The sequence below is a fragment of the Grammomys surdaster genome, unplaced genomic scaffold, assembly GCF_004785775.1.
Source record: "Grammomys surdaster isolate TR1022 unplaced genomic scaffold, NIH_TR_1.0 125985, whole genome shotgun sequence".
NCBI lineage: Eukaryota > Metazoa > Chordata > Mammalia > Rodentia > Muridae > Grammomys > Grammomys surdaster.
In genome coordinates, this window is record NW_021620801.1 from 2,561,099 (window position 1) to 2,585,183 (window position 24,085).

Sequence of the window (24,085 nt, forward strand, 5' to 3'; positions counted from 1 at the left end):
GCCTTCTCCAGAATTCCTGTGGAATCTAGCTGCTGTTGTGGACAGTTGCTGAGGAAGGACAGGAAGAGCCTGCAGCCCGCTTGCCCAAGGGCAAGATAATTTCCTGGAAGGCTAGGTACAATAGTTCTTGGGAGATAAGTCATATGTTTTCACTCCCCTAAACAGTCTGTTTGAACTAACTACACCAGATGTGCTTGCTCACACACAGGCAGGGCAGGAAATGTGTCAGGACGATGCTTGCCCCCCATTGGATCTGATTGGAAAGTGGGTGAATTATGAGTTTTGTCTTTTTAAGCGTCTACAAAATGTGACTCATAGCCATTCCCTGGGAACCCATGGTGAACCTGGCCAGAGTCTGTCCTCTTGGCTAGTACTTAAAGTGTCCTTCAAGTGTGGCTCAAAATCATGGAACTGGTTTTTCGTAACAGGACCTCTGAGAGGTATTTAGGTCATGAGGTCTCTGCTTCAGGAAGACTCTTATTCTACTGAGAGGAAAGGAGTTAGGTAGAATCTCTTCTAGGTAAACAGACAGGGAGAAGACATTGAGAGAAGTAAAGGTGGCCAGCTTCTTCTATACCATCTGGACTTGAGACAAAAGCCTGGCAGCTTCTGTCTCCCACCAGCAGGCTCCCTGGTGATGGACTGGCTTAGCAAGTTCAAGGCCTGATCAACCATCCTATCTGTTTTCAAACTGACTAACCCTAAAGGAGGGGAGAAAAACTCTTCAGAAGCTTTAGGAAAGCCCCAGGCCTTGACAAGAGATTGGGTTTTCTGCTTTCAGAGTCTTTTTCTGTGTGTCTGCTGTGTCACTCTGTCCCCACTCAGGCCACTCGGGGGCTTGTCAATCATGTGACCTCCCACCTCCTGAAGTATGTAACAGAAACAGTTGACAGAAGGTCCAGACAGGGGAGACTGTTGCTTCAGTTTTCTCAGTATTATCTCATTGAAAGTCAACAACCTCCTCCTCCGCCTCCGCCTCCGCCTCCTCCTCCTCCTCCTCCTCCTCTTCCTCCTCCTCCTCCTCTTCTCCTTGCCCTACCCCAACACAGACAGTAGGGGACACTAGTGGGTGGGGCTGAGGACATCTGTAGCACACTGTTGACTCCCTTTGCTGTTTGAGAAGCTCTGGCTGGGCATATGAGTGCCAGGCAATATGATACACAAGTATTATTGAGAACTGGTCAGATTGAAGATATTCAAGGAAGGGATTTGGCACCAAGCCTCCTCCAGTAGGAGAAAGTGTGCAGGAGAGAAAGAAGGGGGAAAATCTAGGCTTACCTATATTCTTGGAAGATGTGTAACTATGAGAAGCATTAGAAAGTTAATTTCATCAGTTACGTGATCCACTGAACTTGATCCTTAGAGTTTATGTGCAGAGTGCCGCCATGTTCACCCCAGATTCGTGTGTTTCAAAACTTGCCCTTTATCTGGGAGAGTTGGAACCTTCGGAGTCAGTTTATCATTAGGGTGGGCCTCTGGAGGTCTAGCCCAGCCTTCACTCTGGGCTAGCTCTCTGCTTCCTGTCTGTTTTGTGTGAGGAGTCTGTACCATGTCTCTTCCCTGAACTCTGCTGTTCCTTCCCGGTTCCAGCAGAGCTGAAACCATTAGATTACAATAAGTGTGTCCTCCCTGACCAGCTCTGGCCAGTATTTTATCACAGTTGTGAGAAAAGTCACCGCTATGCATCTTAAGGGATGCCTCAATTTTAATTTTAAAGTGATGACCAAGAGCACATTGTTAAGAGTATTCTCTTGCTAGGAGTAGTGACATATACCTCTAGTCCTAGCAATCAGGACATAGAGACAGGAGACAAGTCCAAGGTCAGCCAGAGCTTCGTAAGAAGATGCTGTCCCACAAAACAAAATCCAAACAAATGAAAAAATATGTTATCCAAATTTACTTCTTTTTAAAATTCCATTCTTTTTCAGATCAAAAAAAAAAACATAGGTTGCATGTGACTTTCTATGTTAGTATAGAAGTCTTAATCTCTGCCTCTACTTCCTAAATATGCAGAGATTACAGGCACATGCCACCATTCTCAGCTTTCAGAGTCTGTTCTATTTTGTTTTGTTTGTTGTTTGGTTGGTTGGTTTGGTTTTCTTTATACCTATGAAGAAGCTACATCATGAAGGACTAGAATGGAGTTGTCCCCTCTGGCTCCCTTGGTTTTAGCAAGGACTATCAGGACTATCAGGGAGATAGGGGGTTGGTGACAGGGGTGGGGTGGGGGGAGAGTGGCAAATTGGCTGACCGTGCACTTATGAAACAGTGCCATCTAGAGGTAGCAGCTCCAAATGACAGCTCACCTGGACCTTGGAGGGCAGCTGAAACTGTCATCTAGAAAGGAATGTAAGAGCAGAACTGGCATGTACTCTACGCAAACCATGGAATAAATAGTAGTCTTTAACAAAAGCTTGACCAAACAGAATTCTTGTGGCACTTCGATCCCTTGTGTGGCCAATCCATTTCACAAACAACTCTGAAGGAGGAAGAATTAAGCCGTCACATTGTCAGTTAGTTTATAAAAAAATAAGTTCTGTATTTAGCTTTAAAAACTATCCCAGTGCAACTTAAATGGAATAAAAAGGACTTCTTTTAAAAAACAGCCAGTAGCAGCAAAACAGTGTCAAACATTTGTAAACAAACCCTTATCAACAACCCTATACCTAATAGCAAAACTTCCATACTCCTTGAAAGCATTAAATACATACAAAGGGGGAATTTTAGTCCTCTTTTTCTCTCTACAAAATACTTAGTATCTGAAACAATGTTACCAGAAGCAGACACAATTTGGTAACATCATGAGGTGTTTGGAACAACTTTGGGCCTTATGTCGCTGGAGGGGGCAAGCTCTCCAAATGTTGTCTCCGGGCTGTGATCCTGGCACAGCGGGGGCATCTTGAAGACTGGAAACACTGTTTGTGAAAGCAGGCCCTGCACCCTGCAAGTGAGGAGATTGGTAGTCAGCAAATGCACACCTTAATTTCTCACATACATCTGAGGAGGGAGGAAACCTGAGTCCAGAACCCCAAGTCTTAACTCTCAGGACTATCAGTTACTCAACAGCTCTTGGGTATGAGCTCAGGAACCCAATGGAGGTGGTTGATACTGCATGCTTCCAGATGGGCCCAAGCACTAGGGGCGGTTCCCCTAATCTTAACTTGGTGGCTGATGGCTCTTACAAGGTCATGCTCTTTCCTTGGCATCCGCCTGTGTCCCGAGGCTGGTTGCTATGGACTTAGAACAGTATTGAGATGCTACCTACACTGCTGCCCAGAGCTCAGCGAGATGGCCCAGGGCTTCTTGTAGACACACCACCATTGAATATTACCCTCTGTCTAGATCTGCTGCCTGGTATTCAGGTACTTCTGGCCTGGAATTCCCTGGTTCAATTCTCTTCTCTGGAGACCCTGTCCTGCAAGACTAGGGTATCCTAAGAAGAATCATGTTCACATAAAAGATGAGGGCAGGGTACCAATCCAAATCCTTCCCATGCAACACAATCAGAGAGCACAGGAGTCCCTCAGCAGCCCCAGCTGTATTTAACTTTGAAGTTAAGTGATTATGAGGCTGATTTTATTAAAGTGAGTGCAGTACCTGCACATCTTCTACACGTCGTGGTCTGAAATGGGAAGATGACAGTCGTGCTCTGGCAAAACTCACAAATGAAGCCCTTCCCCTGGCACAGCTGCAAAAGAAGGCATCTATGGTCACAAGGTGGCATTGCTTCTTGTGGGGACGCTGGGCTACCATTTACACAAAACTGTGTGTGGAAGCATCTATTTTTCAATGTCTGAGTTTTAGCCTTTAGAAGAATGGATCGGAACAATAGCAATAACAACTGAAACCTCACTTCAAAATGGCTGCTTCAGGACAGAATGGGTTTCTACAGGGTATGGGTGTTTATACCAAGAAGCTACAGGGTCCCATCTTGAGTCCCAGTGGGATGTCTTTGGCTAGCTAACTCGGAGCTGTGAGTCCATGCTCTCCATGCTCATGGCTGTGAGCAAGACTCAAGGAGAAGAAACACCTCCCTCCCTGTGTCCTGGCACTAGGAAGGGAACTTATCCCAGGTGAACCCTTACCTCACAGCTGTCCACGTGGGCAAGAGAAGCTCTCAGGATGTCCTTGAGCAAAGGTGCCAACAGTCCTTTCTTGGTCCTGAAGAAGTCGTCCATGGAGAATATGTGGCACTCATCAGTCAAGTGGCTGGGAACCTGCTCAAACTCCTTCAGCACACTGCCAGAGAGAAGACAGTTCCCTAAGGTCACCTACGCTCCTGCTCCCCAGATTAAAAAGCTCTCTTGGGGCTGGAGCGATGGCTCAGGCTCAGTTAGTAAAGTGCCGCGGTGCAAAAAACTAGATCCAAGCCCAGATCTGCAGCACCCCCACAAAAAGCTGGGCACCGCACTGAGGGCCTGCCATTCCAGAGCAGGGGAGAGTCAGCAGGGTCCCCAGAGCTCACTGGAGCTAGCCAGTTGGTGAGTGGACTCCAGGCCAAGTGAGGGACTGTGTCTCAAAATATAAGAGGGAGAGATTGAAGAGACACCCAACATCAATCAACCTTTGGCCTCCACATGCACAGAAGCATAGTGCACACACACATGCACACAAACGCACATATAAAACCATATCTATAAACTTGCTTTTAATAATGTATATATGATGTAAATTTAGCTATTATCCCATTACTGAACACCTGGCAGATTTCTGTTATTTCTTATTTTAAACTTATAACTTAAGTAAATGTTTTCCCATGAGTAATCTTCCCTGGGGTAAGCTTTGAGACATCGTTTCTGGAAGCCGTACTCTCACTTAGTGTGACCTGAATCCTGCCTCTGTGTGAGGCCACGAGAATTCTCACAGCAGCACTACCCATAAGAGGCCGAGGCAGCCCCTTTCCCTCAATTGGAAGATTTAAAGAAAAATTAATATGAACACACAGCAAATACTATTCAGCCATCAGAAGGAAGGGAATCCTGATACAGGCTGCAATGTGGATAGACCTTAGAAAATTTAAATAAAATAATCCAGTGATTAAAGACACATAGTCTATGATTTATATCCACAAGGTACTTAAGAGTGGTCAAACCCATGGGGAAAGAAAGTGGGTTTCCAGGGGTCAGGATGTAGGAAGAAAAGGGATAGGAGGATGGCTAGAGATTGCATCCTGCAAGAGATGGAAGTTTTGCAGATGAACAGTGGTGGCAGAAAACCACTCTTCATGTCCATAAGTTTAAAGTGGGCGGGAGAATGCAACTCTGTTGCAGGTGTTCATCACAATCTATTGCATTTACTATATTTACATTGTATCTATATTGTAGCCACTGGCTGAGGTATTGCATTTACTATATTTACATTGTATCTATACTGTAGCCACTGGCTGAGGTATTGTATTTACTATATTTACATTGTATCTATACTGTAGCCACTGGCTGAGGTATTGCATTTACTATATTTACATTGTATCTATACTGTAGCCACTGGCTGAGGTAGACTTTTATCTTTTATCAATCCTCTTATTAACTCACATTTGTTTGTTTCTTTCAGTGTTGGGCATCAAGAATAAAAGGTTCTAAGTCAGAAATACTGGGGGGAGAGCCAAGATCAGAAAGAATATGCCAGGCAGGGGCACAGAGCATCCACGCTGGGAATCATACCTGTCAGCAAACCTGCAAGTCTTCAACAGCTTCTTGATATGAAAAAGTTGCTCCTGGATGTCCTAAGTCAAGAAGTCAACCATCAAGAATGAGATGTGTGTACACTGACAGTGTCCACAGCAAACCTTAAAGTTATTCAAAATACTATGCTGGTGAGCAAAACAACTTCCAAGGAAACAACTCCTTCAGCAAGGTTCATAACTGAATCCCTTGATACATGGGTCCTGAATGGACACAGGTTTAGTTGGGCCTTAAGAAGAGCCTACACAGGTGAAAGGCCCTGGAATCATTCACCCATCAGTCTGCCTTGTGAAGGGTCTGGGGACACCCTGAAACCAGAGTGGCATGCATTTCCTACCATGGGACATCTAACCTGAACCTACTTCCTCGTCCATGGAGGCATAAGCTCACCTTCACCCTTTCCAGTTCCTTAGCTTTTGCATAGAGGCTGTGATGCTCGCCTAACAGGTTGAAGACAGGCTGATGCCATATGCTGTCCAGTAGCCATTTAGAGAAATCGCTGACTTGATACTTCCTGAAGTCCCACATCATCAGGATCCGAGCAGGGATACAGGACTCTGCAGATGAGTGGCAGCTGTCACAGAAGTACTTCCCAAGATACTCACAGTATCGGAGCCGCTTCACAAACTCTGTAGAGGGCAGGAGGATGACACCATATTCATGATGCTAAGATCTGCCTTAGGCCACCTCTCCATTCCTATGCAAGGTTCAGACTCAGATGAATGGTCACCGTGCTAAAGCCAGATCCAACTGCCAGGCAGCACAGTTCTGGCATTGACTTCAGGATTTCACCTGTGGCCATTTGTGGCTTACTGTGGTAAGACAGATCCCAGAGAAACAGAATCCCTAACACTCTTGGTTAGCTGCAGTGCAGCAAGACCGTTCCATGCAGGGCCTGGAAATCTAGCCCACTGTGAAGATGTTACCTGCTACTACAGGAATTCCAACAGCAGCTCAGAATCTCAGGCTATCAAACTGCAGCACAGAACTGGGTGCAGGGATAGCTCATATATGAAGTGTATACTCTAAAGCAGTGCATGCACAGTGTCAGGATGTAGACTCCAAAAGAGGTTTTACATACACAAATACATACATATGTACATACATACATACATACATACATACATAGATACATACATATGTATACATAGATACATATGTATCAGGGAGAGAAAGAGGGAACAATACAAGAGAGGAGAGAGAGAGAGAGAGAGAGAGAGAGAGAGAGAGAGAGAGAGAGACCTAGCCCCCAAAGAGCTGATGATATATATCTCTGCAGCATGGGGAAAATGACTTGTTTCTTGCCCTTTTGAGTTTGCTAAAACAAATACATGGTGCTTCTGAAGTTTCTCTAATAAAATATTCTGATGGACAAAAAGATGTAGAGAAAAGGTGGTAATACTGTGTCCTCACTACCTGGGCTAAGAAGGAAAACCACCCAGCCAAAATCTCCTGTGCAACCATCCCTCAACATTAGTGCCTAACATGACCTGAGTAATTGACATGATTCTTCGTAATTGAGATGACACAGGGTGTAATTCAGTTCTTTTGACTGTTAGATTTGTGGTGAGAACGGACAGCATAATGGGTGGGAAGGCAGCAACTACACTCCCTGGCACACTGTAGATACAAATGACCATTTTCCAATTAATGCCTTGGAGAATAGACAGGAATAAGTCTTCACTGGGCACTTCATCTGTTTCTCAAGCTGGTGAATGGTAATGTCTGTTATTCTAAGCTTCTAATTCCATGACTTAGGAACTTATATTTCTTTCTTTCATTGAAGAAAACAGATCAGTGACGTCAAGCATCATAGTAGGGACACACAGGCAGAGAGCTGGGACACACAGGCAGAGAGCTGGGACACACAGGCAGAGAGCTGGGACACACAGGCAAAGAGCTGGGACACACAGGCAGAGAGTAGGCAAGCTCAGTTGAAATCCAGTGTAGCCAGCATATCCCACATCTTCAGGTGCTGAAGGTGAGGAGTTAATGTCTCTGCTCTTAATGAATTACCTTGTGTGGAGAGGTATTCTAAACAGTCAAATCACCAATAGACTAAAGGGACAAAAGCATAACACTGAGCATGCCATTTGTGATGGCTTCTATTTGCTTGGCCCAGGGAATGGCACTATTAGAAGGTGTGGCCCTATTGAAATATGTGTGGCACTGTGGGTGTTAGCTTAAAGGCCCTCATCCTAGCTCCCTGAAAGTCAGTATTCTGCTAACAGCCTTTGGATGAAGATGTAGAACTTTCAGCTCCTCCTGCACCATGCCTATCTGGATGCTGCCATGCTCCCACCTTGGTGATAATGGACTGAACCTCTGAACCTGTAAGCCAGCCCCAATGAAATGTTGTCTTTTATAAGAGTTGCCTTGGTCCTGGTGTCTGTTCACAGCAGTAAAACTCTAATTAAGACACTGATATAACTCATCTTTCCCAGCATCAAAGTCTCCGCCATCTCAGGATCCACTCATTCATTCACCAAACTTCAAATGCCCACTGTGCTATCATCAGTCCAGAATAAATTATGACTATCCCTTTTCCTAAGACCATGAGGACAGACAAAAATGGAAGCAGATTCCATGCAGGCAGGACCTGCAAGATCCCCTGCTGTACTGACAGAAAAGAATGGACTCAGGAAGGTACTTAGCTGATTGGTGGAGTCATCGTGTCTGTGTGGTGTGGTTTCTGACTCATGCATTTGGCACTTAGTATGGCATTAGGATGTACAGATTAACTAACAGACCTGCCTCTTGCTAGGCTAGCTGGGAAAATGAGTCACTTAAAGAGGACACACTGTGATTGCCATTAATGTGTAGTAGGATGGAGGAAGCCGTGGCTGGTTCTGCTTTCAGTTTTAACGTCTTGAAATAGACACCTCTGGAGAACAAGCAATCCCCAGGCTCTGCTGAAAGTCTTGCATGGTGTCTCTTGGGGAAGACTACTTTGCAGGACATTGGCCATCCCATAAATGAGTCACCATGTCCTCAACTCTCAGAGAAGTCTTGCCAGGGGCCATTTGTACTCTGTGGGTATGCCTAGAGGACCATCTTAGAAGCAAGCATAGCTGTCAGAGGCTGATGATGACCAATGCTTCTGCCTACTAAGAGTAGTCCAGGGATGGATGCCATGCTGAGAGCAAACAGTATGGAGGATGATCCCCTGAAGCACACACACAACTGTCTGTGGCCAGATGGGCATGTTCCACAAGGCAGCCATGGAAGATTCCAGGAAAGGGGGAGGGGAAGAAGTAGAGTGGGGAGAAAAAGAGGATAAAGATGTGAAGAGTTTCCAGGAAGGAAGTCTACAGGGAGGGCTCTCTGAGTGACCAATGGAGAAGCAGCCAGGATGCTGGCCCTCCTTGCTCCTGGCTCGTCATGCAGCTTTCTAGGTCATGGTGGCCTCCCAGTAAAGGCAGGGCCACCTCCACAAATCCCTCACCACATGCTCACAAAGAAGTCAAGTCGGTCTCACACTAAAGCAAGGTGCTGATCCTCACTCTGTCGTTATGAAACAAGCAAGCAGCACAGGACCTGTACTTACTGGGCTGTATTGGAGTCCCACATCCAGCACAGAAGAAGTTCTGGGCCACTACTGCTATGTCCCTCCTGAGGACAGAAGATGGCAACTGTTACACATTTCAGAGCTGGTTAGTACAGACTTTTTCACTGATAGAAAAGCAGTGGACATCGTGGTGCTTCTTGGCTTAGGGGCTTTAATTTTATCATCTTTTCATTTTAAGAAAAACTTATACTTATCCAATATGGTCTTCTAGTTGAAATTTCTGTGCCTTCTAAAGCTAGGACTCTTTAAAATCTCCATTGTCCCCAAATTAGAAGTCAGTATCACATATAACTAACACTTCTATCATAGAGTCATTGGGGCTTTCCACTGCCCGGGCACAGAAGCCAGGGTACACTTGAAACAGCCAAGGAGACACAACACAGTCCTACATGCTTTGAAAGGACACACATGAATAGACGCAACAAATACATAGAATAAGATGATGTGAGACAAAGTTATCCAGTCCTCTTGAGGAGGAGTGCTCTGGCAACAGCTGTGCACTGATTTCAACAGTGACCTAGAATTATGGGTAAAGTGTTCATTTAAATTTTTTATTGCAGTTCAAGGTCAACAAAAATTGCCAAGGTAAAAAAACAAAAACAAAACAAAAACCAAAAAAAAAATAACAACAACATGTTAAATCTCTGTCCATACACCTTACAGAGGATTCTGGGAAAGTTGAAGGAAAAGATATCCTATACAGTAAGAATAACACAGCTCAGTGCCTAGAGGACAGATTCTGCCCAAGCAGTCACAACATCCTTCCTGGCATCAGCTAAGCCTGAGAGCAAAGGCAGTAGACAGAGGTACATAAGAGACCTCCGTGGAGCATGGGAAGCATTGCTTTATAACTCTTAAGTTTGCATGAGAAACCAAGAGAATAGGAAGACTGCACATAGTTAAACTAGGTTGCCTATAAATCTTTACCTGCAATCCATTACATATTCTCAGAAAAAAATACAATTAAACTATTATGTGAACACTACAAGTATGGCCCCATATACACATACTATAGAAGTTTAGTTCTTTCTCACATAATTTTAGCTGTTTCTGAGCTTCCGTGGTTTCATAGAATATTTGCATCCTGTCACGTTTCTCAACAACAGTAATCACCTTGAAATTAAATTCTCCTTTTAAAATTTTTATGCATTCACTTTTTTTATTGTACAATAAGCAGTTTGGAAAATAGAATCTCGTTATTTTAAATCATTGTATTTGGTTATTGTTTCAGTATTAGCCACATAAAATTCTCTTAGGTCTTTTTAATCTACAAGTGCTATGTAATATTCATAACTGGGGAGGCAGAGTGTACTGACTGGTTTTGTGCGTCAACTTGACGCAAGCTGGAGTTATCCCAGAGATAGGAGCCTCCCTTGAGGAAATGTCTCCATGAGATATAGCTGTAAGACATTTTCTCAATTAGTGATCAAGGGTAGGTGGGGTCAGCCCATTGTGGGTGGTGTTATCCCTGGGCTGGTAGTCCTGGGTTCTATAAGAAAGCAAGCTGAGCAAGCCAGGGGAAGCAAGCCAGTAAGCAGCACCCTCCGTGGCCTCTGCATCAGCTCCTGCCTCCAAGTTCCTGCCCTTTGTGAGTTCCTGTCCTGACTTCCTTTGGTGATGAACAGCAATGTGGAAATGTAAGCTGAATAAACCCTTTCCTCCCCAACTTGCTTCTTGGTCATGATGTTTTGTGCAGGAGTACAAACCTTGACTACTCAGCACCCCCAAAGCCCACAACCGAGCACCAAGAAAACTAAGCCAGAAACACATTCATCTGTTTCCATAGGAACCAGGTGTGACTCATCACAACATATCCCAAGTGGAACCTGGGATTCCAGACAGCACTCCTTTCTTACTTGATTTGTGGGTGAACGGTAAGTATGACTTGGCATCGAGGGGGCACCCAGTCCTCAGTTCCTGGGACCCTAGACTTCAGCATGACTTCCTGTGCTGCATCCACACTGGAGTCAAAGTCTTCCTCAGCCTGTTCTTCATCCCCAACCTGCAGGACACATGAGAAGATTCAGGGCTAACCCCAGAAGGCACAATTTAGAGGTTTAATTAAAAAGGACTCCTAAGTGTGTTTCCCATTAAAATTTACCACCAGAAATCGAAAATGATTTAGGTGAATGACTGTGTACTTGGTGCCTGAGAAGAGGGTGTCAGATCCCCCGGAGCTGGAGTTCTACACAGTTGTGAGCTGTCTGATGCAGGTGCTGAGAACTCTGCACTTGGAAAGAATAGCCCCACTACTGAGCCTGAGCCTGCCTGCCTTTTTTTTTTAATCTCATTTGTTTCCAGACTTCTCGTGTGATGGGAAGGGCTCTTTGACCAGGGACACTCCATGAAATCAGCAGCATCCAGTGCCTAAAGCAGCAGCTTATCAGAGCTTTGTTTTGTCTTGCTGTAGAGCCCTGACTTACAAAACTCAACAACTTCAAGAAATCTTACATTTTCCTATTGTCATTTAAAATCCAAACTCTTTCAATCAGCATCCTGGAGCTTCCACAATTTGGCCACTATCATTCAAGTCTGTTCCCATGAATTCCCCTCCACCCCCTGCCTAGGACACACACACAGTCCAACCACAGCTAAGTTCCTCTGCTCATCTGTGTTCCAGACCTCCTCCATTTGTGTTCTCACAGCTCTTGCTAAGAACACTTCCCCACGAACTGTATCTGCCCCAGCAGTACCTGGCTCTGGGGCTAAGTCCTCCAATCAGCTTTTCTAAGTTCCTCTGATAGAATTAGATGCCTGCCCACCCTGACCCTTCCAGAGTGATTTTTTTTCAATTCTTCTTTTAGCATTTGCTACCACCAGGGAGTTTAGCATTCTTTGAGAACAGCATATCCTGCAAGCAAAGTCTGTCAGCTAGGTGTGATATCTGCTTTACTATAGCTCTGCACTGATAAGATCTGGGTCCAGTACATTAAAATCGTAGAAATAAGAAGGAAAAATGAGATATCAGCTTAGGATACTTGGAAGAACTGCAATCCCAGCACTAGGCAGGCCAGAGCACAAGGATTCTGAAAGACCAGCCTGTGCTAATAGCAAGACCTTCCTCAAAACAATAACAACATGGTGTGAATTGTTAAGTACATCCCCTGATGTTGAATGGCTGCTTGTATCCATTTTGAGACCTCCTAAACACCTATAAGCCAGACAAGGGAAATAAATATTTGAATGGAGCAGGCCAGTGAGAAATTAAGAACATTTCATTCCATGTCAACCGACTTCCATACTTACTCCTGAGCTAGCTGCTGTCGGGGAGCCTGGCAGCTGACAATTGACTTGTGACAGCATCCAGTACTTACAGAACCCTCGGAACAACTCTCTGGCTAAGAGTCCAGCAGGACTGAGGTTTGACTTGCAAGTTGCACTGAAACACGAGAGAAACAGAAGCTGACAACTGTGCATAAGGAATACAGTCAGGGTCTTTGGGGCTCCAACCGTGTGTTGAGGAAACCATTGTGTGAGACTATCAGTTGCAAGCTGGGTATCTAATGCAATAGAGTTCACCTGTGATCAGCAAAGAGTCTGACATTTATTAAGGGTACCGAGACCTGGGGTAAGGTAAAAACAGTACTTACTGGGCTTAAAGTCAGAAAACTAGAGCTCAAATCCCCTAGATGCTTAGTAGCATTTCAAGGATGGCCCATTCTTTAATCTGAGCACTGAGGTGGCAGAGGTAGGGGATCTCTGTGAATTCAAGGCCAGCCTAGTCTATCTAGCAAGTTCCAAGACAGCTCTGTCAAAAGGGGTTGGGGAGCGCATTGTGACGTCATTTTATAAGCCTTAGTTTCTGTGTATACAAAACACTGTCCAAAAATAAATGCACAAGGCTCCCCACTTGTGGCACAGTGTACACAGTGGCTCCAAAGAAAGCCCAGGGATCTGTGGGTTTACACACAAGAAGACACATACCTCTTTAAAGAGTTATAGGAGCATCTGCAGCCTTCCATGATGTCATTAGATTTCTCAGGTTCTGTGGGAAAAGGAAAGAAAGGATGGTAGGGTATTTTAGCCTGCCTCACTCAGTTAATTTTATAAGAAAACAAAGAAGGTCCTTGTATTCAGGCAACCTGCAATGGCCAGATACCTACAAACAACAGTATGAGACTCCAGGTAAACACTGGAGATGGGAGTTTGTATAAACCTCATCAAAATAGCACATGGAAAGAAACCACATGGCAGAACCATGTATGTCTGCATTTTTGTTCAGCTCTGCAAGTGAGATGAACAATTATCAGACATTAGACAGGGAAAACAGCTTTGCCTTTGAGTAGCAGGGGCATAACATCTTCCTGGGAGAGGTTTCCTCAAAAGTCCCCAACATGGCCTTGGATGTGATGTCTGCCCGTGTGTGTGTGTGTGTGTGTGTGTGTGTGTGTGTGTGTGTGAGACAGGTGCAAGGAGGTTCTAAGTCTCACCTAACATGACCAATTTGTTCAAGTCATGTTTGCAGGCCTCTCCCGCCACAGGACAGTAAGAAAGTGTCTCAGCCACTGGGCTGACCTGGAGAGCAGCACAACCTGAAGAGAGAAGGAAGTCAGATTTCACGATCAGGAAGCAAGACTGAGGCTGGAGAAATGGGTCAGTCAGTAGAGCATCTGCTGTACAAGCGTGAGGACCTGAGTTCAACTCCCAGGACTGACAGAAAGGGCTGATTCTGCTAGTTTGTCCTTGTAATCTCAACACAGGAATGGGGCAGGTGATTCTTGGGAGCTCACTGGAGTCAGCCTGTTCTAGCCAGAGTTCCAAGCCACACACACACACACACACACACACACACACACCTCATAGTCTCATAATGTTCTAAGTTAGTTTCTCATTCTGAACTGAGTCACATTCAGGACTATCCTGGGGTGCATGTGGCCAGTGAACCATGGATTGAACACGTCTTCAAAGGACGGGAAAACATGCCTCTTCCAAGACTAGACAGAGGACACAGCCTGCATTGAGATCACAGCATTCAGCATGCAAGCGTTTGCCCAACTTGCCTTCACAGCCAGCGTGTGAAGAAGCAGAGGAGGCCAGCTCCTGCTTTGTGCAGTTATGAAAGGTCACTTTGGCTCCAGTCCTACGCGACCTGCTGGCCTCTTCTGTGTCCCGACTCCCTGGCTGCTGTTGACTCAAGAGGTTGCACTTCATATTCTCCATCACTGAGATAATCATGTCTGCAGCATAAAAGTGGAGATTTTCCTGCAGGGGAAAAAAAAGTCAATTCAATTAGTTGCATAATCAACTTTCCTTCGGAGTATGGACTAGATTTCAAAACTGGAGAAACGCCACATAAGTGACTACAAATAAGGGTAAATATAACTTGATCTAACTAGATTATGATGAAAAAATACATCCAGAGACACAGATATATCAAATTGAATTAATTTGTTTTTCAGGACTGGAGATTAAACTTATCATATATGCCAGGCAAGCGCTCTACTACTGAGCCCCATCCGCAGCCACCAAGTTGCACGTCTTATGATAGAACGCCCTCGGTAGGTGGAGCCCAGCACCTGACATAATCCTCAGTCATAGACAACTGAGCACACCATGCCTGAAAACGCCTCAGTTTAGTGTTCCCGGCAACCTCCATTAAATACTGAAAAGAACCTTTAGGCTGTGCCTCACTCAACAGGGTGGTTTCCATGATCACATCACTACCAGAGACTCAGGCCCTCTGTGGTTGAGAGGCACTCACCTTTTCCACATCAGCAGGCAGCATGAACATCTCTAGTGGGAAGAAATTCCAAGAATGGCTTCTGCTGCTACTCCGAGTGTCACCTGCCAACACAGTGAGCCATTAAACATGGAAAAAGGAGATGGCTCAGCCAATAAAATGCAATCTCCTATTGCATGAGGCATTTGTAATCCCAGTACTACAGAGGTGGAGACAGGAGGAACCCTGGGGCTTGGTAGCCAGCTGCAGATTGAGTGAGAGACTCTCTCTCCAAAAGTGGGGGGAGGGGGAGGGAATCGCAGGAGAAGACACGTGAGATTGACGTCTGGCCTCCACATACACATACACACGGGTGAACACGCAGAATACAAAAGAAAAACACACACAAAGAAAAAAACATGGGGAAGATGTTGGCATTCTCTGCCCATGGTTACCTGGCAACAGCCAGGTGTGCCTGACTCACTATAAAAGGGGCTGCTTGTGCCCTCCTCTCTCTTACTCTTCTCTTGTTCTTGTTCTTACTCCCTTCCTCTCTTCCCTCTGTCCCTACTCTCCCCATTCTCCTCCCCCCTCTCTCCACGTGACCTCTTCTCTCTCTCTCTCTCTCTCCCTCTCTCTCTCTTTCTCTCTCTCTCTTTCTCTCTCTCTCCTTACCCCTGAACTCCTCTCCCCATGCCCTAAATAAACTCTCTTACTATATACCATCATGTGGCAGGTCCCTCAAGGGAAAGGGATGCCACAGTATGGGCCCACAGAGACACCCCCTTCCCTACACTATATACCACCCCTCCACCAAACATATCCCTGGCTTCTTTCCCTTTTTTATAAAACACAACAAAAATAAATTCAAAGATTATTTAATTAAGCAAAACCCATCATACCATCCCTTCAATACCATCAAGGGAAAAGAAAAAAGAAAACCCTGAATAGCTCTAGAAAGAAAGATGTAGGTGACGGAAGAGGAAAGAGCCTTCTGATGACAAAGCCTATAGACACAGCCTACTGTCAATCATTTCTCCAGAAAACTAGTGGACTGAGAGGTGGCCTCAGAAAACCAGAACGGAGGGTCCAGTTTGGCAAAGATGGTGGAAAGAGATCATGGGTCAGAGAGAGGGAAAGTGACCTTCAGAATTACAGGATCTGGGCTGGAGAGATGGCTCAGTGGTTAAGTGCACTGACTGCTCTTCCAAAGGTCCTGAGTTCAGTTCCCAGCAACCATGTGGTGGCTCACAACCATCTGTAATAGGATCTAATGCACTCTTCTGGTGTGTCTGAAGACAGCGACAGTGTACTCATATATTTAAACAAAAATAATTACAGAATCACTTCCCCAGCACTTCCTCAGCTGGTGGCAATTGGCCCCAAACTTCCTGTTGCACACACAAAGTCATCTGACAGCAAACAGTGCTCCAGTCAAGCTCAGACCACTGTGCTGTGTCATTCAATCTTACACCCTCGACTGCTCCTTACTGGCAATGGGAAACACCAAGGCAAGTCGCTCCTATCACATAACTGCTAACTGCAGCCTGGGAAGGAAGTGAGATTTCATGACAGCCAGAAGAGCTATGTTGTCAGAAGAGTTATGTTGTCCTGACCTGATAAATTAAAGAGATGCTGCCAATGTCTGGGGGGCTGTGGGTTCTCAGATGCCAGACAAGTGCAGGAAGTGTCACCCTGATACTTCCTGTAGAACAAAGTGGCCCGGAAATGGAAGAGTGGGGACCTCTTGACTGGGGTTGGTATTGGGGGTTTGCGTGTGGGGGCCAATCACCATCTCTGCCAACTACCCTGCCACTGTAACTAGAAGGTCACTGTGGATGAAACTAAATTGCTGGTTTGTCCTTTTCAACAAAACCAGGAAGCTGGCAGGATTTGAACCCTAAGTCATATATAAAGACCCGAGCAAGGAAAAAGCAAGATAAGGCAGAGTGGTACCCAGACCCTTTAGGCCTTGATCACAAATTCTCTCCTGCCTTAAGTTAGGATTATTACCTGTTATTCATTATATAAGGAGGGGGAGGGCAAAGGTATTTTGTAAACATGTAGATTCTTTCAAACAATAGAACCCAAGAGATTGTTTCTATGGCCTCAGGAAATGCTCCCAGCACATAAGAGGGCCCACAGCTGACTTTAGAGACGTGGGGGTCATAGGAAAGCCTGGGCCTTAGTGGCAAATGTTTGTCCCCCTTTATGCTGCTCCACATAAAGGAAGAGAATCCTGTAACTCTGGGCTTTTGTTTCTTAAGTCCATAGAATGTATCTCTTGAGAGTCTTGTTGGGTATGATGGCTCACACCAAAGATCTTGGTTGGCACTCAGGAAGTTAAGTGAGAGGAGTTCTGTGAGTCTAAGACCAGCCTGCTCTACAGACTGAGAGCCTGGCTCAAAAGCAAATAGAAGAGAGAACTCTCTGAGTGGACAAGAGAAAGATATAGAAAGAGGAAGCCTGTTTTGGGAGGCATTTTGCTCAAATTTGGTTGTTTCAAAATTAGCCATTGAAAGGTAGTAAGAAATAAATATTCATGTAGGCAGACACCAGGCAGGTGACAGCTTCTAAAATTATTTTGCAGCAAACAACAACTAATACTTTCCAAACCACTTGAAGCAGGGCTCTAGCATGAATATAACACAAGAATCCTTTAAAATAAAGACAGCTAACTGAATCTTGCCCGTTACTCTGAGTGGACTAAGTCACTCATAAAGTTTTACTATGTTAAAAATATATACACTACTTCACGGCAGGGGGCGCCCTTGTTTTCATGCCAAGAGCTTTTGGCCTTTGGGGAGCATTGTGGCTACTGTTTCCAAATTCGCTATTTTCTCAGCTGTCTGAGCTAGGATTAGAAGAGGCAAGGCACGTCCACCTGCCTGAGCACTGCTACACAGCAAGCTCCTTTTGAATCTGCCATGGCATCCCCAGCCACAGTGGATTGGATGCTCCTAATATTTCTACCTGCAGAGAAGGTATCGATCCCAATGATGAGCTGATTATTAACTACGCTAAGCAAAAACGATGGCCTTCCTCTTCTCAGTGGAAGAAGATGATATCTGATCTCCTCAGTGTGACTCTCACAGAGTCTGGGATGGTGCTAACATTAAATGAGCTCACGCATTGCTTTCTGGTCAAGGTAGAAATCATGAACTTTGTTTCTCATGGCAAAGACCATAGACAAATCTTCAAGCTAGATGAAGAATAAAGGAAGTCACCAGATGGGGTTACCGTCATCTGTAGAAGCTGTCAAATGAGGCGACTCAGAACTGTCCTCCTTAGGGGATGGGAAGGTGCCCATAGTCTTGGGGTTTTTGAGCAGAGATTCCTGCTGAGGATGAACCTCTTGCTCTTCTGTAGCCAGGAAGAAGTCACCCTTCCTTCCCCCAGAGCAATGATCAGAGTTGGTATCAGACAATGGCATCTCAGCCAGGGAGTCCCTGTAGGACAATATTGAAAGGCCCAAGGGAGAGGGAGTGTCCACCATCACATGGTTCTCATTGTCCTGGGCTGCTGGTCTTTGGGGACATAACTCTTGAAGTGGCTGCTGCACATACAGTGGGTTGATCCAGGAAGCTTTGTGTCTTAGGAGCCTCACATCTAATTGGCAAGCAGGTTGGTCAGTGTCCTGGAGGCTGGGCAAGCCATCAGTGTCCTGAAAGGCACAGCTGGTCTCTTCACAGGGGTCCACAGGATAGTCTCCCCAGCTTGTAGACTGGGACACCATCTTTCCAGGTATGGAGTGAACGTGGTCAAAACACAGCTCTCCAATGACTGTTGTACCACTGGGCACGATCCTTGAATTCATCACATGGCCAGCTGGAGGTCTGAAGAGTTTATCTGCAATCAGCAAGAATCATTCCAGGTAAATAAAGAGTCCAGTCATGTTTTCTGGTTACATATTATCGTCAAGAATGAATAAATAAATAAATAAATAAATAATTTCTTTATGCCTCATATTTAACTTTTCCTTGTATTTGTAAGCAAAAGAATAAATGACTAAATCAGACCAGAGATAAAACAACCCATTAGCAGTAAGCCTAGAGAGTTAGATGCAAGAATAACATTTTTACAAGTGTGAACTTAATTGAAAAAGCCACAAAGACCAACCTCATAATGAAAATAACAATATATTGAAAGTACTGATAAAATTACCCATCAAATCAAAAGTGGGCATGCCATGTAAAAGTAAGGACACTTTTATATCACCTTATTTGGAGTTTATTCTAGCATTACAGGAAATCAGCAAGCATCAGAATGAAAGAAGGCAGCCACTAAAACATTTATGCCGAGCCACACACTTTAACTCATGACACCTATAAGAACTTAGCATTAGCTGCCAATATTTCTTAAATGTGAATCCATCTTTTAAATGATTCTGACTGATTTCGGCTGTAGTGATGGGATGGTGGTTGAAATGTTGATCTGTACAACAAGAAGCCCTTTGTCATGATCTCTCGAGGCCCAGCAAACATTTCCTTTTGCTGTCCATCTTTGAGAGCCAGGTGAGAGAGACAGTCCATCCGAGTGAGCCTTCACACAGACACAGTCTATCTGGGCAAGTTTATCCCAGACGAAGAGTGCCACAGCATGTGGGACTAGCTTTCTGTCTTTGTGACCAAATACCTGAGAGAAAAGCTACTTACGGATTTACTTGGTTTGTGGCTTCCGCAGGTTCAGTCCTTGTTCACATGACTCATGTTACAGGGTGGAGTGACCCAGTACATCATGGCTGTGGTAGTGTGTGGCAAAGACAGAGACAAGAGCCTGGGCAAGACATGCCCTTCACAGGCAAACCTTCAGTGCCCTGCTTCTCCCAGTCAGCCCTGCCTTCCCATAGTCGACTCAAATGTTGAATTCATTTGAGGGTTAATCCATGGATTAGGTAAAAACCCTCAAATTCTAGTCCTCTCTGAAGACTGTCACAGACACACCCAGGGGTCTGTTCTGTCCAATCCAGTTGACAGGCAAGAGTATCACGTGCCATGTACCTATGACTATGACAGTTGACTCTAGAGCTTTAAACATCCTTGCTTTGTGTGGAGCTGACTCCCACATGCACACTCCTACCCAACTTCTCCACAACTCCAGACTCCAGGTAAGTCTATCAAATTACCTACTTGACATTCCCCAAAGACTGTTTAATATGCCTAAATCAGACGCTGATGCACACCCCAAAATCTGTTCCTCTCCTACTTTTCCTATCCCAAGAATATGTCTAAATCACTTGAGCCTAAGATTTAGGAGCTATAGGTGACCCTATGCTCTTTCCTAGATCTCCATCTTTAATCTGCAAGTTTAGAGTCAGCACATCATTCTAAGTCCCCGTCTCCTTCCTCTTGGATATCTATAACTTCACAGTAGAAAGCAGTTTCTCTCCTTCCGCCCTTACCCATTCACAATCCCAGGCATTCAGAGATCTTTATAAACCTAAACTGACATCTTCATCCCCCCCCCCCCAAATTAAACCCAAGGCTTCCCACCAAATCAAGAATAAAATCTATGCTCCTTACCATGTCCTTAAAGCTTGGCATGGTCCTGGCCCTAAAGATCTCTCATTTATCTTTTCTCAGCCTCTGTAATTCTCAACAACACAAGAAGCCCTTGTTCTCTCAGTTTTCACACCCTAAAGGATGTGGTTCACCTTCCCCATCAAACATTCTTCCCCAAGTGAACATAGCCTGGCCCTCTCGTTATGCATGCCTTAGTTTACCAATTACTCACTTAAGGAAGTGTCTCCTAGCTAAAGGAAGGTCCCTGGTCTCCCCCTACTATGTCACTCTGTTCAATTTTTGTCACAGGAAACAACTCACTTCCTGATTCTTTCCAGTTCCTTCCAGTGAATCTTCTTCTGTCCCCAACTACAAACTCCACGACAGCTCCACTAACTACATCATACCCCCGTGTCTTTGGTTGCATGTAAGATATTAATACATGCTTATGGAGCAGGTGAACATAACCAACAAATTGGAAATAAAGTCAAGAGATAAAAGCCTTCTTTGGTAGACATAGTTGCTCAATTACTGGGATATAAATGTTTTCCTAAGAGTTAGAAGTGAACACATGCTTCCCAAAGATATGAAATTTTTTCTCACCAATGTTGACATAAGGTATAAATTCAAATTCACCGGAAGAAACTACATATGAAAGTTGTTTTAAAAAGTCTTTATATTTCTATGATTTATTTGGAGGCCCTATATTCTAGGTCACATATTGTAGAGTAATGCAGATGAAGCATACGTAGTATATGTGTGTGCATGTGCATATATGTGCACACGTGTTGCTTGTGTGCCTATGTCTGCCTCTATGAACCCCTGGAATAAACTGCACAAGTCCCAAGTCACCATTGAGAAAGCATCACAGGACAAGAGTGTCCGTAATAACTGTCAGAGCTCACTGCCCCAAAGTGATCCACCTTCCTTCTTATCTCAAATCCCACCCTGTCTTTCAATTTCTCTTTGCCATGCATCTTTTCTTGCCTATTAACTTTGGATTTTTATCTACAAAAGGACACAATTACTAGATGCCTATAAAATGCCCTGTATTAGTCAGGGTTCTCTAGAGTCACAGAACTTAAGGAATGTCACTCTATATTGAGGAAACTTATTATGGCTTACAGTCTATAGTCCAACTACCCCAACAATGGTCAGCTGTGAATGGGAAGTTTAAGAATCTAGTAGCTGCTCAGTCCCATGAGGCTAGTTATTTCAGCTGGTCTTCTGTAGGGTCTTCTATAGAAGTAAATTCCAACAGATGTGCTGGCTAGTAAGTGCAAGCAGGTGAAGAAGAACGAATCTTCCTTCTTCCAATGTCCTTATGTAGGCCTCCAGCAGAAGGTATGGTCCAGATTAAAGGTATGCACCACCACGCCTAAATCTACTTTGTCCTAAACTGACCTTGAACTCAGATCTCCTTGCCTCAATCTCCTGGGATTAAAGGCCTGTACTACCTTGCCTGGGCCTAAGCTTTTCATAGCCACTATGCTTCAAGATCTCCATGCCAAGATCCAGGTCAGAAACTTGTGTCTTCCAGCCTCAAGATCTAGATAGATCACAGGTAAGCCTTCTAATTCTGGATTGTAGTTCATTCCAGAAATAGTCAAGTTGATAACCAGGAATAGCCATTACCTGCCCCAAACACAGAACTCCAGAATAAAAGGTGTTCCCATCACTCAATGCCCCATGAACCCTTCTTCAGCCCTACAGATGACTGATGGCCATCCTGTTCCTCTCAGATACTTTGCAATGACTGATTACACCTATGTCAGATCCAAAGACTTGTTTTGTCATCTTCTGCAAACACACACATTGTATCTGTCTTAGTTACTGTTCTCCTGCTGTGAAGATACACTATAACCAAGTCAACTCTTATCTGCATGTGTGTCTGTTCACCTGTGTCCGCCTGGTCCCTGGGAACGTCAGAAGAGGGCATCAGATCCCTGGGACATGAGTTACAGGCAGCTGTGATACACTATACGGAAATTAGGAACTGAACCCCAGCTCTCTGCAAAACTACTCTTACCCAGTGAGCCATCTCTCCAGCCTCTTGTCTTAATTTCTCATCACTTTCTATAGTATACATGAACTACCGTTTATATAGCCAGACTCAGATCCAACAGATAAATATTTATTTCCAGCTTTTCACTACTATAGAAAATATCTCAATGAGCAGATTGTTCATAATATTTTTGATGACTTCTCTTGACTTGTCCATTTCTCAGACAAGTAAAGACAAGCAAAGAATAGCTCAGATCTTTCTTGGTCCCTATTTCAAAATGACTCCGTTATTAACCTGGAGGATAAAGCTATGTTAGCCAGCTTTACTCCCTTAATCCTCTGCACATTGTGTTTGTATGTAGTGAGGGAGAACATGAAACATGAACAGTTTCAAATGGTAACGTTACCCATCTGTTTGTTGTTTTCTTGCATTTTTAACAGGGTCATATTAAGTGCATGTCTAGATTGCCACTGAACTTCTCATACTTCTTCCTCGGCCTCCCTAGGACTGGGATGACAGGGGTGTGCACCCCGACCAACTCATGATGTTTTCCATACATTTTGTTTTCAGATACAGAAAGTTTGAAGTTAAGACAGGTCAGCCTTACTTGTAAGTCTTCTGTACAGAGAAGTCACCATAGATCACTAAGCAAAAACAGACTTTCTCTCTAGGGATTTTCAGGGCTTTACACTTTTTCACTTTACACAAATGGCCAGCAAGATCCATAACTGGATCATATTAGAACTGAACAGGTCCATAGAGCCTCACTATGCCTAAAGTCACAGTGGCACAGTGACACACATGAGAGAAGAGTGATCTCTGTGAAATAGAAGACAGGGCCAGAGAAGAAATAATACCTGTACATACCATATGAAAGAAATCTAAATAGAATCACCAAATAACTAGTGAAGCAAAGCCCCAAGTAGACATCTCTTACCAGCAAGTGAAACCTCCAGCACCAGGGATGGGTGACAGCTAAATGAAGGCCAAAAGAGCCCCAGAGAAACCCTCAAACAACCCAGGTAATTACCAAGGCTATGGGTGGCTCTCTACAGACTGAAAGTAAGGCCAACTGCTGAAGATAGCACCTATATAACTCACTGGACACAGAGAAGTCAAGCTGGAGCCTAACTAGAGCCTTTATTCCTACTAGAGTTCATAGTAAGAAAAGTAAACACCAACTCAGCTACAAACTCTGTGATCTACAACAATGACCTCCCCACTCCATGAGATGGAACCCATGCCCAACTCTGATTCGTTGGCCAAGAACATGATCTTGGTCAATCAATGACTTAAGGCCTGTATTAGTCAGGGCTCTCTAGAGTCACAGAACTTATGAGTTGTCTCTATATAGTAAGGGAATTTGTTGACGACTTACAGTCTGTAGTCCAACTAACCCAACAGTGGTCAGCAGCAGCTGTGAATGGAAGATCAAGGATCTAGCAGTCGTTTAGTCCCACAAGGCAAGCAGGCGAAAAAGAGTCTTCCTTCTTCCAATGTTCTTATGTAGGTCTCCAGCAGAAGATGTGGCCCAGATTAAAGGTGTGTACCAACATTCCTGGATCTGGATTAAAAGCGTGTACTACCTTGCCTGAGCCTAAGCTTTTCATGGCCACTGTGCCTCGAGATCAGGATCACAAGTGAGCCTTCCAATTCTGGATTGTAGTTCAT

The 24,085-nt window shown here is 44.5% G+C and overlaps 1 protein-coding gene across 1 annotated transcript in view; it reads right to left on the reverse strand.

The window, feature by feature from the left end:
- Positions 1-2,505: 2,505 nt before the first annotated feature.
- The window catches only part of Rubcnl (rubicon like autophagy enhancer), a 33,384-nt gene continuing 11,804 nt past the window's right edge, over positions 2,506-24,085 (reverse strand). Inside the window, exons 2-14 of the mRNA XM_028754283.1 lie at positions 18,149-18,757; positions 14,951-15,033; positions 14,250-14,451; positions 13,680-13,781; positions 13,174-13,234; positions 12,496-12,628; positions 11,106-11,251; positions 9,229-9,293; positions 6,072-6,310; positions 5,661-5,722; positions 4,086-4,239; positions 3,598-3,688; positions 2,506-2,941 (exon numbers count right to left, since the gene is read on the reverse strand). Coding sequence (XP_028610116.1) covers positions 2,829-2,941; positions 3,598-3,688; positions 4,086-4,239; positions 5,661-5,722; positions 6,072-6,310; positions 9,229-9,293; positions 11,106-11,251; positions 12,496-12,628; positions 13,174-13,234; positions 13,680-13,781; positions 14,250-14,451; positions 14,951-15,033; positions 18,149-18,725 — 2,028 coding nt within the window. The 5' untranslated portion in view covers positions 18,726-18,757 and the 3' untranslated portion in view covers positions 2,506-2,828. The remainder of the gene's footprint in view (positions 2,942-3,597; positions 3,689-4,085; positions 4,240-5,660; positions 5,723-6,071; positions 6,311-9,228; positions 9,294-11,105; positions 11,252-12,495; positions 12,629-13,173; positions 13,235-13,679; positions 13,782-14,249; positions 14,452-14,950; positions 15,034-18,148; positions 18,758-24,085) is intronic.